The sequence below is a fragment of the Corvus brachyrhynchos genome, unplaced genomic scaffold (assembly GCF_000691975.1).
Source record: "Corvus brachyrhynchos isolate BGI_N302 unplaced genomic scaffold, ASM69197v1 scaffold70, whole genome shotgun sequence".
Lineage (NCBI taxonomy): Eukaryota > Metazoa > Chordata > Aves > Passeriformes > Corvidae > Corvus > Corvus brachyrhynchos.
The window spans coordinates 9,863,597-9,878,232 of NW_008236217.1; the positions used below are offsets into that span (position 1 = coordinate 9,863,597).

The following is a 14,636-nucleotide window of genomic DNA, read 5'->3' on the forward strand; positions in this document are numbered from 1 at the left end:
GCTTCCCCTCGGCGTTGGCGGCGTGCGCGGGTCGGTGTGCGCGTGTGCGTGCGGGGCTGCGTGCTTGGAAGGCAGCGGGCACCGTTCGCTCGGTGTCGTCCCCTCAGCATCATTGCATGAACGTCCTGCCCTTACGGCTGGCGCTGCACCGCGGCATTACCTCCTGAGGGGTTTTCAGAACTAGGCATGATGCCCTGAGAGCTGCTACAGCGTGTTAAAGTAGCCGATACAGGTAGGAGCACCCAGGCACGAAAACCTTTTCACCTGATGGAGTCCTTCCGAAGTGTGTCACTTCGCCTAAACTTGCCTGTTTCTCGGCTTTCACACTCCACTGAAGTGTACGCGTGATGAAGATGCAGGTAGTTGATTTAGGCATGGGAAAACAGCTGGGGAATAGAAAGGAATTTTAGTTCATCTGAACGTTTTCTTATCTCTATAATGCTCCAACATACCTCACTGGCTGCTGGTTGACTTTGGTCCGCTTTGGCTCTGCATCCTGTGGGCGATCACAGCGTATGCATGTCTTGTAACATGCACAGCAAGACCCAGTCCTTACCTACCAGAATCGGTAGAACTCGTTAGGCTTTTCACTGCTTTTTGGAGCAAACCTTTGGCCAGTGTAAGTGAGCTTTGGATTGTCTATGTAGGTAGCTCTGTGTTAGACTGAATCTTCAGTTAGCTGAAAATTTGTGTAATTGTTTTTGTGTCTGGTTCCTTGTGCTTCATCAGCACAGCTGAATGTATGTGCAGGTTTGGTTGCTTAGAGCTTGTGTTTCCCACATTTTAGATGAAGAGGTACGGGAGTGTGGGTAAAGTGCATAAGGTGTTCATGGTTCTTATGGCCAGGGGCAAATGCAACCTTTTATTTGGGGAGGGAAAGGGATAATGAGCTGTGCTGTCCAACAGTACTTATGGTACTTATGTGCTGTGTGGGTGTGACAAGCAGTGCAGATCTCTGGGATGATATCCAAAGAATCATAGTGCCATCATTCATTGAGTCTCTCTCTCTGCTCTCATGTAAAGGTGTTTTGAGGTGATGTGTCTGAGTTACTGAGAGGCAATGCCTTCTCAGTTCTTTATAAATGTGAAAAAAAAGAAAAAGACAGAAAATGTCTTTGGAGGAGTTAGGGAGGGCTGTGCTTCCATATGTGGCTCTTCCACCTTTGCTGATCTGTCACTGGACCAGTATGCAGTGAAAAATATGCAAAGTCCTGAAGTGCAGGGAACAACCTTAACATTAAAGACATTTTGATGTTTTAGTTTCATCAGTACCAAATCATTTAAGGTGGATTTAGAACCATAATACAGTATTAATATGTCACTCTTACTAATGTCTCATTTGGAGACTGCTTAAAAAAATCAATTTAAGTCACTTCATTTGACTTTTAAGAATTTGTTGATTTTGACCATGAATGAGGAAGCAGCTGTGAGCTCTTGAGAGCACAAGTGGAGCAGTGCAGCTGTCAAAAGATGATGTCTGTTGAAAGCTGATATCTTACATAATGCTCCTTAGTTGTGTTGCTTTCTCTGTTTTGCCTGAGATCCTAGTTTCAGCATCACTGCATTCAGGTTTTGGGGTTGGGTTGTTTTTCTGCTTTTTGGGTTTCTTTTTGCTGAAGATGGTTGACTTACTGTTGTGATTTTAGGTAATTCTTGTGGATTTTTTTCTTCTGTCAGCTCTGCATTGAACAGCTACACTTTTTTCCAGGTGGTTTGCTAAGATGAAGTTGGCAGAGTGTTAGTTTATGCTGATGGTGTGCTTTTGGTAGTGCTTTGATGCCAGCCTGCACTGTTTGAGCAGGATCTCCAGTGTTCCATCTGCAGGATTTTGCCTGCTGGGGAAACCTGCAGTCATTTGGCTGCTGCTTGTGTTCTAGGCTGTCACACCTAAGGCTTGCTGGATTTCAGAGAGCTTATTTGTCCAGCACTTAAAGCAAGACTAGTGGCATCTGGGAAATCTTAGGTCAGTGATGCCAAATCCTATCACTGTTCCTGCTTCTCTCAAACTTGCGTGGGCTGGAAATTCCTACTTGTGGTAGGCTCATCTTCTCAGCTTGTCTTTTGAAGGGTGTTGAGAAGGGGGCCGGGTTCATACCCAGCTTCGGGAGCGTGCTCAAGGGTCTTGATTTGTGACGGTCCTTTTTCTTGTAAGAGGAGACAGTGAGATGATGATTCCTTTACCTTCTTTGAACGGGGATTTCAGTATATGTTTCTTGGCGAAGAGTTTGTGCCCTGAAGTTGCCTGTAGGTGCTCTTTTTGCAATTAACAGCTTCCTGAAATACTAATAAATGTACTCAGTTCGTAAATATGAGTAGCTTTTATGTGGGACTACTTAGCTAAGACAAGTCTAAGCAAGCTGAATATTTTAATTTGATTTTCAAAGCTTTGTACTGATATACTATACTTTATACTAATATTTACATTTTTATTTTAGAGTTTCTACACAAATTTGCAATAAAACTGGAATTTAACCCATTATGGAGCTGGCTCATAGTTTGTTACTGAACGAGGAAGCATTAGCTCAAATCACAGAAGCGAAGAGACCAGTCTTTATCTTTGAGTGGTTGAGATTTTTGGATAAAGTGCTGGTAGCTGCCAACAAGGTAATTTTATGGGGTTTTCCTCCCCCTCTTCTTTCTAAAGAAGTTTTCTTTAGAAAAGCATTTGTATTAATTTCATGCCAGAGAAAGTTGACAGGTAATGGCCAGATGGTAGCTGTATGGTTTCAGATTCAGCCTGAAGAGCCTCTGTGCTAATTTGTAGATTTTAGTGTTTAATTGTAGGCAGTTAGTAGGCAGCTAGTAAGTATTTTTAAAAAGTAAAAATTAAATAGGATAGCAGCTAATTCTGAACATTTAGCATCTGTCTCTGTTATTGTTCAATGTATCTCAAATCTCTCTGAGACAAGCAATTTGCTGAGTTACATACAGTTGGGAGTGGTATAAGGTTTACTTCCATTTCTTGTAGATTCTTCTGAGTCTTAGAGGCAACACAGAGGATTAAACTACTTTTCTTATTTATTTTTGGTCTGTTAACAGACAGATGTCAAGGAAAAACAGAAGAAACTTGTAGAACAGCTAACAGGACTCATCAGCAGTTCCCCTGGGCCGCCCACACGGAAGCTACTTGCAAAAAATCTTGCTGCTCTCTACAGCATTGGAGATACATTTACTGTCTTCCAGACGCTTGACAAGTGTAACGACATCATCAAGAGCAAAGATGACACTGCAGCCTACCTGCCCACAAAACTGTATGTTCAATATTATTGGGGAAAGGGGAATGATTTTTAAGCCAAGTGGTCCTGCATATTACAGAAGAATTTGCCTATATGTGTGCTTGCTATGTTTGCTTATGTTTTGTGTACTTGTTTGGAGTTTGCATAATGCTTGATATAGACACCAGAGAAAAGCTCTCGATTGAGACTGTGCAGGCAGGACTCAAAGGTGACACATATGTGGCTATCTGAAAGTGAAATGTTTTTCTCTGGGCCAGGCACTATGGTATGACTCTTCACATGCTTATGGCATGGAGAGGATAACAGTCAATGAAGACATTCCACCAGTGGAATTACTGCTGACTGTGCTCAGGTACCCATTTAAGGTGGAACCTGCAGATTGTCAAACCAGAGCGTTATCTATGCCTAGAGAATTGTAACCAAATATTGAAGTTTTTTCCCCTTTCAAACGTTGCCTTTTCTATTCCTCTACCATGGTGAGCTGCACAGGTCTCTCAAGCAGAGTCTCTGTACATGAATATGTGTGTGCATGTATGTATGATCCAGCCTGTCTTTAGTGATATTGGTAGGAGTTTGGTTAATGCTACAAACAACTTCCACTGAAACTGTTTTTGGTACTTTCCCATGTACTGCTTCATATGTTCATGGTGTCTAGTGAACCCTAATTTGGTTTTGCCTTCAGATATTATGACAACAATAGGATTTAACAGTAAAATCTGAAATAGTCACTGTTTGGGCAAATACTGTCCCATTTCTAGCTCTTGTTCACCTCTGTGAGGAGCTTTTATAAGTGAGAAGGGTTTTTTACTATAATATGCTCTGAAATTTATGCTACCCAACTCATAGTCCAGAAGGTTTTTTAATCCAGAAGGTTTTTTAAGGGGGAGGCCGTAATGAGTTTGTGACATAACTTAAATGCTGTTTAGCCAGCAATTCCCGATTTTAAAGAAGCCTCATTCCTTTATGTTGAAAAAGTGCATGTTTTCAGGGACTGCTTTGGTGACTGTCCTGGAACAATTTCTGTATGTAACTGCAATATGGTGTAAATTAAATATTTCTAAGCTCAAATGGCAGGGCAAGAAAAACATGTAAATAACTGCTTATGGATCCAGACATTTTACAGTGCCTGTAAATTTTCTTGTGTTATGCAATAATTTCTGCATTTTAAGTTCTTAGTCTTGAAAAAACCCCATAATTCAGTATCTACAAAAATGTGTCAGGATATATTACAATATATGGTTTTTCTTGCAGGTGCTTGGGAAAGAGACAGCTTATTGAAACACTAAACCCAAATTTTGCTGAGACTTCAGCTCATCTTGTTTTCTCCAGAATTTTTCACTCTATGTGTAGATCCTGTAGTGATAAATACTCTTTCAAATACATTTGTATTCCTAAAAGCTGGTAACTTTTCTGTTACTTTTGTTTGGTAAACAAAAAAATTATTTAAATGCGCCATGTTGAACAGCCAGTATAAGTAGTGGATAGCAGATAGAGTTTTATTCATCAATGTTGATTGAAACAGATATTTTTGTTTAACTATTTGTTATCATTTAGATGATATAATAGTATGTGTACTCTTTATCTCTGTTTTCTCATAGGGCTGCTGTGGCATGTGTTGGAGCATTTTATGAAAAAATGGGCAGAATGCTGGGTAGTTCTTTTCCAGAAACTGTGAATAATCTATTAAAGTCTCTGAAAAGTGCAGAGGTAAGTTTCAGTTTATTTATGTGGTCTTAATTCCATTTAAACTGAAACCTGTTTCCTGTTTGCCAAATTTCCTGGATTGTTTTTCTTCTGCATTGAAGGCTGTAGATCACTTGCCTAGCTAGTTTCAAGTCTACTGCAGAGAGTTTAGCCTTTATTGTATGAATATTGTAATAGTTGCTTCCTAGTGGCATCAGTAATTAAAATTCAAAAATAACCGTATCTGTTATTTCTAACTACTGTGTTAGGCTTTATGCCCATGTACTCTGAGTAAACATTCAGTTGTTAAAAAGTAATAATGAATACTTAAATTTTGCAGGGAAGTTATTACTCTGCATGTAAGCAGAATACATTGTGGCCTGTAAAGAGAGAGTGTGTCATAATATCGAGAGAATGTATCCTGGGCTGTCAGTGGGTCTGGTTTTATGCAACTAGCTCTGTTGGGACAAGTTGGAATACTGGTTGTGTGGATCTTGTGGTGGCAGCTGTTTTCTTCAGCTGTGTTGTTGTACCTGTGTGATTATTTATTTATTTGTTTGTGTGTGTGTGTGCTCTCAGATTGTAAGTACCTGCCTGTGTGCAGGTACAGCATGAAGCTGCTAACTTACTTGGGCTTCCCATTCTCTCCTATCAGCTGCTCTTTCTTTTTTCCTCTGAATTTGCAGTTGATAAATAGTGGGGCACTGCAGGGGCATTTTATCTAGAGCCGGTTTGTTGGGTTGCCTGGGCTCAATTTATGTGACAACTGAGGGACTTCAGGTAAAGCTGTGTGTAGTGCTTACTTCTATTTAAAATCAACTACATATCCATTATATGTGCCTTTGTTTTCAATGTTTGCAGAAACATTCCTGCATACAAGCAGGAAAATGCAAAAGTATACACCTGGTTCTTAAAGTAACTGCTGTGTCCAGATTTTTGCATAACTATTTTTGTGTGTGTGCAGTCTCAGGGCCGCAGTGAAATTCTGATGAGTTTGCAGAAAGTCCTCAATGGACTTGGAGGAGCAGCAGCTTCTTGTCACCGTGATATTTATAAGAATGCCCGGTCTCTGCTGACAGACAGGTCTATGGCTGTACGGTGTGCAGTGGCTAAGGTGAGTGTCTTCTCACCAGGCATAGAAATTCTTGTGCTGTGACTGGGCAGTACCTGCAGTTGAGCTGGGACCTGTTGTTTGGGAAGGGAAATTTGATAATTAATTGGACGAGGTAAGCCCTTACTAGTTTACACTGCAGGCTCAGATATTTGACTTATTTCACAGGTACTGTATTCCCTACTTAATAAACAAATATGAGATAGAATATATTATCTGTGAGCCTCAGTGGGAGAGGTTTTTGGTAACATGGTTCTTGTGTTGAGCTTTCTTTTAATTTTTTAATTTATGTATTAGCCTGTTCCATGACTCTTCTGATTGTTTACTCTGCTAAGATAGTTGGCGTGTGGAGAGTGTGTGTAAATTAATTCTTAAAATTTTCATATTAAAATATTTGCTGAATAAACCTGATGATTGCAGTCTGATATTTAGATAAAATGTAAGACTGGTCTCCTGGTGCTTAGTAAGTCTATTTTTCCTACAGTGTCTGCTGGAATTACAGAATGAAGCGGTGTTTATGTGGACAGCTGAACTAGAGAATGTTGCAACGCTGTGCTTTAAGGCTCTGGAAAACTCCAACTATGGTGTGCGAGTTGCAGTGTCAAAGCTTTTGGGGACAGTCATGGCTACAGCACTGATACCAAAACAAGCAACAGGTACGAGCCCTTCTGGATTCCATGTCTAAGTTGGCAGACTTGGTTGCACCTTCAGTACCATGTTACATGACAGTGTTGCATGGCACCCTGTTGTTCCAGGAGATGGAAGCTTGTAGATGGATTGTTTGTTTTTACAAACAATAAGCTAAAAGGAGTGCAGAATCTCTGTTGTAGTCATACAAAGAAAAGACAGAGCAAGCTATCAAAAATCACTTGGGAGAAGTGGCTTATTTTTTAAGCATGCAAGTGAATTTTTTTCTGAAATATTGGGTAGATTTATTTTTGCATGACAGTTTTGAATTAATAAGTCTGATTTCAAGATCGTTGTTTGTGTTGGTTGGAACTTTGGGAACAAATTATTACGCTTCTTTTTGAAAAAGTGATGCGGCAAAATGTGAAGAGAGCCACACTTGAGGAGGTCTTGGAGCTCATGGCCACAGGATTTCTGCGAGGAGGATCTGGTTTCCTGAAGAGTGGTGGAGAGATGTTAAAAGTAGGAGGATCTGTCAATAGGGAAGTGCGAGTTGGTGTTACCCAGGTTTGTCATTTTTTTAATGAAGTAAAATTTATCATAATTGTAACCTTTTTTACTAGGAAAAAGACACATTTCTGTTCTGTATTTCTGTACAAGTTGACTTACAGGTCTAATTTGACTCTTCTGTTCCATGAGATGTCCATGAGGTATCATTCACCTATCTACTTTTATTATTGATATGCAGTAACAATAGATTAAAATATGAGCCAAGGAAAACTTATTTGGTCAGAGTATATTAGGTGAGATTAACATGCAAAAATATTTGAAAACTTAGTATGTTAAAGACTTCAGTTCCCTTTTAAAATTTAGTTTCTTTTTAGAGAGGATGTTCTGTTATGCTTTTGTGGCTCCCTTCTCAGCTGCAGTTCTGATTAGTTAAACTATGTTCCTTCTTTTCATATATCTCTCATGAATAGGTGAAATCTGATGAATGTGGAAGCTCCTCTTGTCTGAGAGAGAAAGGTGGTGGCAGCATCTCTTCAAATTCAGACATTCTCACTCTAATGTGTATTTTAATATGCTACAGTAACTTCCCAGAATTCAGATTCTTTGATCATAGGTTATTTTGTGAAACACTATTTTTTCTCAGCCTTTTTCAGGTGAACTTGGTGAATATGCCAGGTTTTCATTGTGAACTGGAACACACTGGTGTTGCTGCTTTTATTTATATGGTATTCTTAAATTTTCAGAAAGAGGCACATTTAAAGCAATGAACTGGGGGTTTTTTTGCTGTCATCCGAAGAGTATTTTGTGCATCACAGGAGCTACTCTTGGTACTGAAAAAAGTTGAGTTTCAGCAGCAAAGATCTGGATACTGAATTGATTGATGCTGAGTAACCTCATTAGGGTTGCTCATTGCTAACTGGTGTTGATACTCTAGTGCATTATGCTTGAGTCTGGCTGCAGTCTCACACAGTCTTTTGTTTCTGTTTTAATCGGGTTGCTGTGTGACTTCTGAATTTGCAGGCCTACGTTGTCTTTGTTACAACATTAGGAGGGCAGTGGCTGGAGCGCAACTTTGCTACGTTTTTGTCCCATGTACTTGATCTGGTCTCCCATCCTCGTGCAACTCAGACCCATGTGGAGGCTGTTTACTCTCGAAGATGTGTGTCCTTTATCCTGAGAGCAACTGTGGGCAGCTTACTGGGGGAGAAAGCACAGATTGCAGCTGCCAAAGAAATATGTCAAGCCATTGGTAAACAAATGAAGGCAGTGGGTGAGAACCATTTTTCTTCATTCAAGACCAGTTGAAAGTTACTGTCATTTTACTGAGGCAGCCATTTTTCAGCTTTCTTCTACTGTGAGGAGTAATTTCGTTCTTATGGGAAATGATAGTTCATCTGCTTTCTTTTTCAAATGTTCAAAGGTTAAGTTCTGCTTGAAAAGTGATTGTATGACACTGGCTTGTTATCCCAGATAGCAAATGCAATGTCAAAAGCCTAGAATGGAAGTGGAGAAGAAAACTATGCATTTGCCATCTATCTTGGGATAGGTTGTATTGAAAGTCATGCAGAGTTCTTTACTAACAGTGTAGGAAGTCCTGTAGGTTAAGATATTGTAGGTCCTTGTGTCTCCCCTGCTAATATCCCTACTAATATCCAATTGGATTTTGTGACAAAAATGATGTAATCGGAAGACTGGAATTAGAGAAGAAAAATATGACCCCTCTGCAAAACTTTGCAGAATATGTAATCACTAAGAGGCCTAACAAAACTCTCTTGGCATCTGTTTCTTATGAAAGGAATTAGCTCAAGCTGGAGATTTAAAGAGTAAATTGGAAATACACGTCTCTTTACTTGCCAAACATATCTTTCTTTTCTACTACCATGTAATTTGAATTTAAAACAATGTTTAACATATGGAAATGAAATTGATTTAGAAACTTTTGCAGGTTCTTCTCATAGCTATTTTTTGATGGGGTAGGCATGGAACTTTAAAAGGTTTCTGATTACTATAAGTATTACTTCCAGGAAAACAAGTCTATTGAAAATGCTGTGTCTGAGAGGAAACAGCTGCAGAAATTACTCTTCCTTCCACCTTGTCAAAGTTGCAGGAAATTCAATTGTGTATTTGGACAGTTTGAAGAACTTTCATTATTTTGAGGATTTCTCATGAATTTGATGAAAAATGGGAAGGGTCTTTACTTGGTAGTAATTGCTTCCCTTTATGTACAGCAGACCGTTTTCTAAATTTGTTCTGCAGTAGACACACAAACATTAAGCTGATACTGAAGTCCCTTTTTGAAGAGACAGTTTCTGCTTCTGAGATATTGTGTAGGAGAACATACAGTGGGGTTAAGGAACTCAATTGGATAACTCTGATATGATTAGAGATTATGATTAATTTTTTACTAAAGGTCTCTTTTTTAGTTTCACTGAAAATATATGCATGCAAATTTTATGTCAAGATTGTGTATTTCGTTACAATGTATAGATACACATATACAGCTTGTGTGTTTTGTGTAAGTGCTTTTACTGTGTTACATTGTTTATCCTACCTCTTAGTGCTCTGCTATCTGTAGTAACTGCTGGGCATCTGTTTTTTATGGTCTTTGGACAACTGGGTTTGGCTGATAGCTATAAAACTCCTTCCCTGCAGAGCATGTTTGCTTTGTGAGTTCTCACTATGACCAGACTTGTGGTTTTGTTTTAATGTAGGATTGATGTCAAAATGAAACTGTCACTTTCTCTCCTGTGAGTACTCAGGTGTGATTCAAATGGTAGTTAACCAAGACACTCTTTTCTTTTTTTGCAGAGGCAGTAGTGAATGATGCTAACAGTGAAAATAAATCAGGAGCTGCTGATGTAGCTGCAAGCCAGCATGTAATGGTGTGTGCCCTCCAGGAACTGGGTAGTCTGGTTCAGAGTCTGAATGCCACTGCATCTCCTCTTATTCAAGAACCCTCTATTGGTATGCAAATAAATTGAAATAGGTTAATTGAGGCATTTGAGCAGTGAATATGAAATATCATTAAATCTAGTTAAATAATAAATGAATAATATGTAAGAAATAGATCTATGAAATTGGTACTTCCTGTAGTACTCCAGACAGCTACATTTGTCCAGGTCATTGTGTCTAGTACCCTAACTTTAGTTCTAGTTGGACAAAGTCTTAAAACAGCTGTTTTGATTGGAGTCTGTCTGAAGCTCTCTCTTAGGGTGAGTAAAGTGGTAATTTTTAGTATTGGTTTGTTTACAATAATGGTTTTATAGGAAATACATTGTTTTGCTATGTCTGAAATATTTGCTCCTGAAAAACTGTTGCCTTTAAATACCAAATTTCTGTGGGGAGGCAAAAGTATTTTTTCAAGATGAAGCTGTTGGTAGGCCACCTTAAAAGAAGTAGTTCTTTGGCTGAAGTTGACTAGGGTTTCTGTGGGATTTTCTTCTTGTTCGTTTCAGTATCTGAATCCACATTTATTCTGTAGTGTTACAGCTTTGCATTTTTCGAGTTTGTGGATGCCTATGTTTTTTCCACTGGAAGTGCAAGCTCCTTTAGACATTTCATCATAGAGATTGTTGTCTTGTTGCATGGGACATTCTTCCCGTACTGATTTTATGCCAGCTTTGGAGTGGAGAAGACTGCTCATATTTATTCCTTCTGCCAGCTGTGTCCCATAAGAACAGAGGGGACTGTATCTCGGTATTATTTCTGTTAGCTGCTGTGAACTCAGCAGGTAGAAGTTGTTCACTAGCTCCAGAGAAAACAAGCAGCAGTGGGGGCTTTGAAGTAGAAGTTTGCCAAGATCAGGACTAAAGAAAGTGTTGGTGTGGAGACAGATTGGACTGAAGGGTGCAGTTAGAAAGTGGGATTAGGTAGGCATAGAAGTTTGGAGAGTGTAGAAGGATGTAAACTTGCTGGAGGGGAGGCAGCACCATGTCAAAAGCAGAGTACAGCAGTCAGTGATATCTACAGCATGTGCTTGGCTACAATGTGAAACAAACCCAAAGATCAGTGTTATTGTTCCTCTGTTACTGGCAATCTGTAAAACATTTTGGGAATCATCTCATCCAGTGCCTGTTCTCTTACATAGCACTGCTGCCTCTTTTCAGTGTTCAAGTAGTAGGAGTCAGCGCTGTGGCTCTGACAGCTCCAGCTTTGCTGACAAAACCAGATGGGGAGCAGCATAATGCTAGTAACAACTATTGTCTTTCCTTAAAGGAAAAGGCAAAGTCAGCAAATACAAGTACTTTAATTCTGACTTTCTTAACTTTCACATTGGCTGTGTAGTATTGAATCAGTTTACTTGTCTATGTATATTAAAAAGCATATGTATATTAAGAAGTGCCTCGTAAGTTAAAGACTGTGAACTCTTCTTTCTGCAGGTCTGTTGGAGACAGTAACTTCAGTTCTTCTTCATCCCAGCATGGCCGCTCGACTGGCTGCTGCCTGGTGCTTGCGGTGTGTAGCTGTGGCATTGCCCTTTCAGTTGACTCCATTTTTAGATAGATGTGCAGAAAGACTCAACAATCTGAAGACCTCCCCTGAAGCTGTTAGTGGCTACAGTTTTGCAATGGCTGCTTTGTTAGGTGGTGTGCATCAGTGTCCTCTAGGCATTCCTCATGCCAAAGGAAAGGTGAGATAATGAGTGTTTAATCTCTGAGTGTACTAAAAGATACCTTTTCATCTACAAGTAATAGCTTTGCAAAATGGCTGGCATGCTAATGAGTTAAAGCATTATTGAAGTTGAGCTTGTGCCATGTGCGAGAGTAGTGGCCAGAACACATGCTTTTAGTATCTCAGTTGCAATATTTAACAGCATTTTTCCTCTCTTTCTCTTTCAAATTTGCTGAAGAGAAATTGAAATATTGAAAAATTGCTGAAATAATTGCTGAAGAGAATATTACTGGCTGTGTTATCATATGAAAAACAGTAATTATCAGCATGAAATGTAATCTGCATTCATTCTTTATGGAAGGTCAATTTAAATGATTTGAGAACACCTTTAGTCTGTAAGAGTGAACAAGCAGAAGTAGCTCCATTTATGTTTTTAAAACCCCCTGTGTTTTGCCCTTGGTGCAGATGGTGGTCAGTATTGCTGAGGATCTGTTACGAACTGCGGCGCAGAACAGCAGGCTCTCCTTGCAGCGGACTCAAGCTGGATGGCTTTTACTTGGAGCACTTATGACTTTAGGTTTGTAAAAATGGTTTCCTTTTCTTTTATTTTAAAACTTGTCCAACACTTCTGATTATCCACTCTGGCAAATGGTCTTTACACATAATGAGCTCATTATCTATCACAAGAGTGTTTATACAGGGGAAGCAGAGTGTTAGTGCACTTACTTCAGCCCCGTTGTGCTGGGGAGAAGTGATACATTAATGTTTATCTAAGCTGAAATACGGTAGAAGGCGTCATACCTAAAAAAAATTTCTGTTCTGTTTTTAGAAACCCAGCCTTTAGTCATTCTCTGAAAGGGCAAAATTGCCCATACTCTTCCTTCCTTAATACTGTGGTGCAGAAGAAATGGACGGTAAATGAAACACAGTGAGCATTCCAACAGGTTGCATGTGTGTCTCTAGGTAGGCAGCAGCACTGATTAGAAGTGTAGTCAGTTTAAAAGCCCTTCAGTTGTCTTTCAAAAAAGCCAGCCTCGTGTTCGTATTTGCCACTACAGAAGTATCAGAAGCTGCATTTTGAGAGGTTGTAAGTATACTCTTGAATTTTGCAGCAATAGTGTTCTTTTCTGTTTTGTTTTTGAGTTTTTTCATACTGAAAAATGTGATAAAGTTCTGATTCATTTTGCAGTATTTTGATCTCTCATCAAATATTATTTTGTGTTTCATCTCATTTCTCTAAACTGTCTCTCTTTTACCAGTTTATCGTTGTGTTTTTCTAACGGTGTATTCCTATTTTGGTTGTCGGCCAATGTATTTTTAATGTAATTGCACTGGATCTTTTTCAGAGAAGCTTGACTGTAAACCAGCTTACACAATCAATAACTATCAGTTATTTTTCTACTTATTTTATGGACAGGCTAGAGTAGGCTAAAGAACCTGCTTTCAAAATTAATATAAAAAAATTAGAAGTCAGAATAGAAATAGAGTGAAAAGACAGTTGACCGCAGTTCTATATGACATGACAGTATGTAGGATAGCCTATTTCCTATTTTTAGTACTGATACCAACAAGCAGATATGATGCATACTAGGTATTTGCCACACTTTCAACCTAGGAATAAGAAAGAATTTCATTTGGTTTTCATTGTTCCAAGTAGGGCAAAAAGTTTGAAGAGCAAAAGCCTTCCCAGCAGAATTTTCACACTTAAATACACATTTTTATTATACTGTCACTTTATTTTTTTGCATAGGTCCTTCTGTTGTTCGGTATCATCTGCCTAAGATGTTGCTGCTATGGCGAAATGTGTTTCCACGTTCTCTGAAGGAGCTGGAAGCAGAGAAGGCAAGAGGAGATTCTTTCACCTGGCAAGTAACACTGGAAGGCCGTGCTGGAGCTCTGTGTGGTAAGAAATTCAGACTTTGAGATTACACCTGCACAGTAAACCAAAACGTGATCCCAAGTATTGTAGAGAGAACTCCTGTAACTTCCCGTCTTCTTCCTTTGAAAATGAGTAAAATGTGTCAGAATTTCATCAAAATGTCCTGGTTTTGACGTACAGTTTTATGAACATATCACACACTCTTTGAGTAAACATTTTTAGTTGCTGCTCTTTTGATATTATCTTAGAATTTGTGTCTTGTTTATGTTTTGTATTTGTTTGTTTCAGTGAAAATTTAATTTAAATTGTTTTGTTATTAGCTATGAGAAGCTTTGTTGCTCACTGCCCTGAGCTCCTTACTGAGGATGTGATCAGGAAACTGATGACACCCATAGAATGTGCCATGACAATGATGTCACAGTAAGTAGGCAGTTTTTGCTTTTTATTCACTTTTGCTCTTTATTCACTTTTGTCTTTTCCTTGAAATCCTAGAACTAATTTGGAGTTGGGTTTTGTGGTTTGGTGTCTGCCCCTTCCCCCTGCCCCACCTGTAATTAAAATAGGACTTCTGAGGAGGTGCATGCCACGGATTTATGGCAGAGTATGTTGTGGGTTTGTTGGGTTTTTAATAAAAGTTTTCTCGGTACAATTACTTCTGAAAATGTATTGTTAATTGAATAATGTTATTCAGAGTAGTTCTCTGAACACTGTTTTCTTGACTTGCCTAGAGTTACATCTTGTGAAAAGAAATCTGAAAATACTCTTCTCAGTAACTGCAGCATTTCTGGTTTCTCTTTTTCATTTTTAATTCTATAGCATTCCGTCAGTAATTAAAGCCCATGGAGCTCATCTCAAAGCTAGTGCAGCTATGGTTCGTTTAAGACTTTATGATATATTGGCTTTGTTGCCTCCGAAGACATATGAAGGTACATAAATTTTTAACAGTTTCTGTTAAAGTAAAAATTCTACTTAGTACTTG

The 14,636-nt window shown here is 39.0% G+C and overlaps 1 protein-coding gene across 1 annotated transcript in view; it reads left to right on the top strand.

Annotated features, from left to right (window-relative positions):
* Positions 1-2,435: 2,435 nt before the first annotated feature.
* The window catches only part of HEATR5B (HEAT repeat containing 5B), a 54,891-nt gene continuing 42,690 nt past the window's right edge, over positions 2,436-14,636 (top strand). The window contains exons 1-13 of the mRNA XM_008643353.2: positions 2,436-2,604; positions 3,040-3,251; positions 4,835-4,943; positions 5,884-6,033; positions 6,515-6,686; positions 7,067-7,224; positions 8,188-8,437; positions 9,976-10,131; positions 11,547-11,797; positions 12,244-12,355; positions 13,529-13,681; positions 13,978-14,077; positions 14,474-14,583. Coding sequence (XP_008641575.1) covers positions 2,479-2,604; positions 3,040-3,251; positions 4,835-4,943; positions 5,884-6,033; positions 6,515-6,686; positions 7,067-7,224; positions 8,188-8,437; positions 9,976-10,131; positions 11,547-11,797; positions 12,244-12,355; positions 13,529-13,681; positions 13,978-14,077; positions 14,474-14,583 — 2,059 coding nt within the window. The 5' untranslated portion in view covers positions 2,436-2,478. The remainder of the gene's footprint in view (positions 2,605-3,039; positions 3,252-4,834; positions 4,944-5,883; positions 6,034-6,514; positions 6,687-7,066; positions 7,225-8,187; positions 8,438-9,975; positions 10,132-11,546; positions 11,798-12,243; positions 12,356-13,528; positions 13,682-13,977; positions 14,078-14,473; positions 14,584-14,636) is intronic.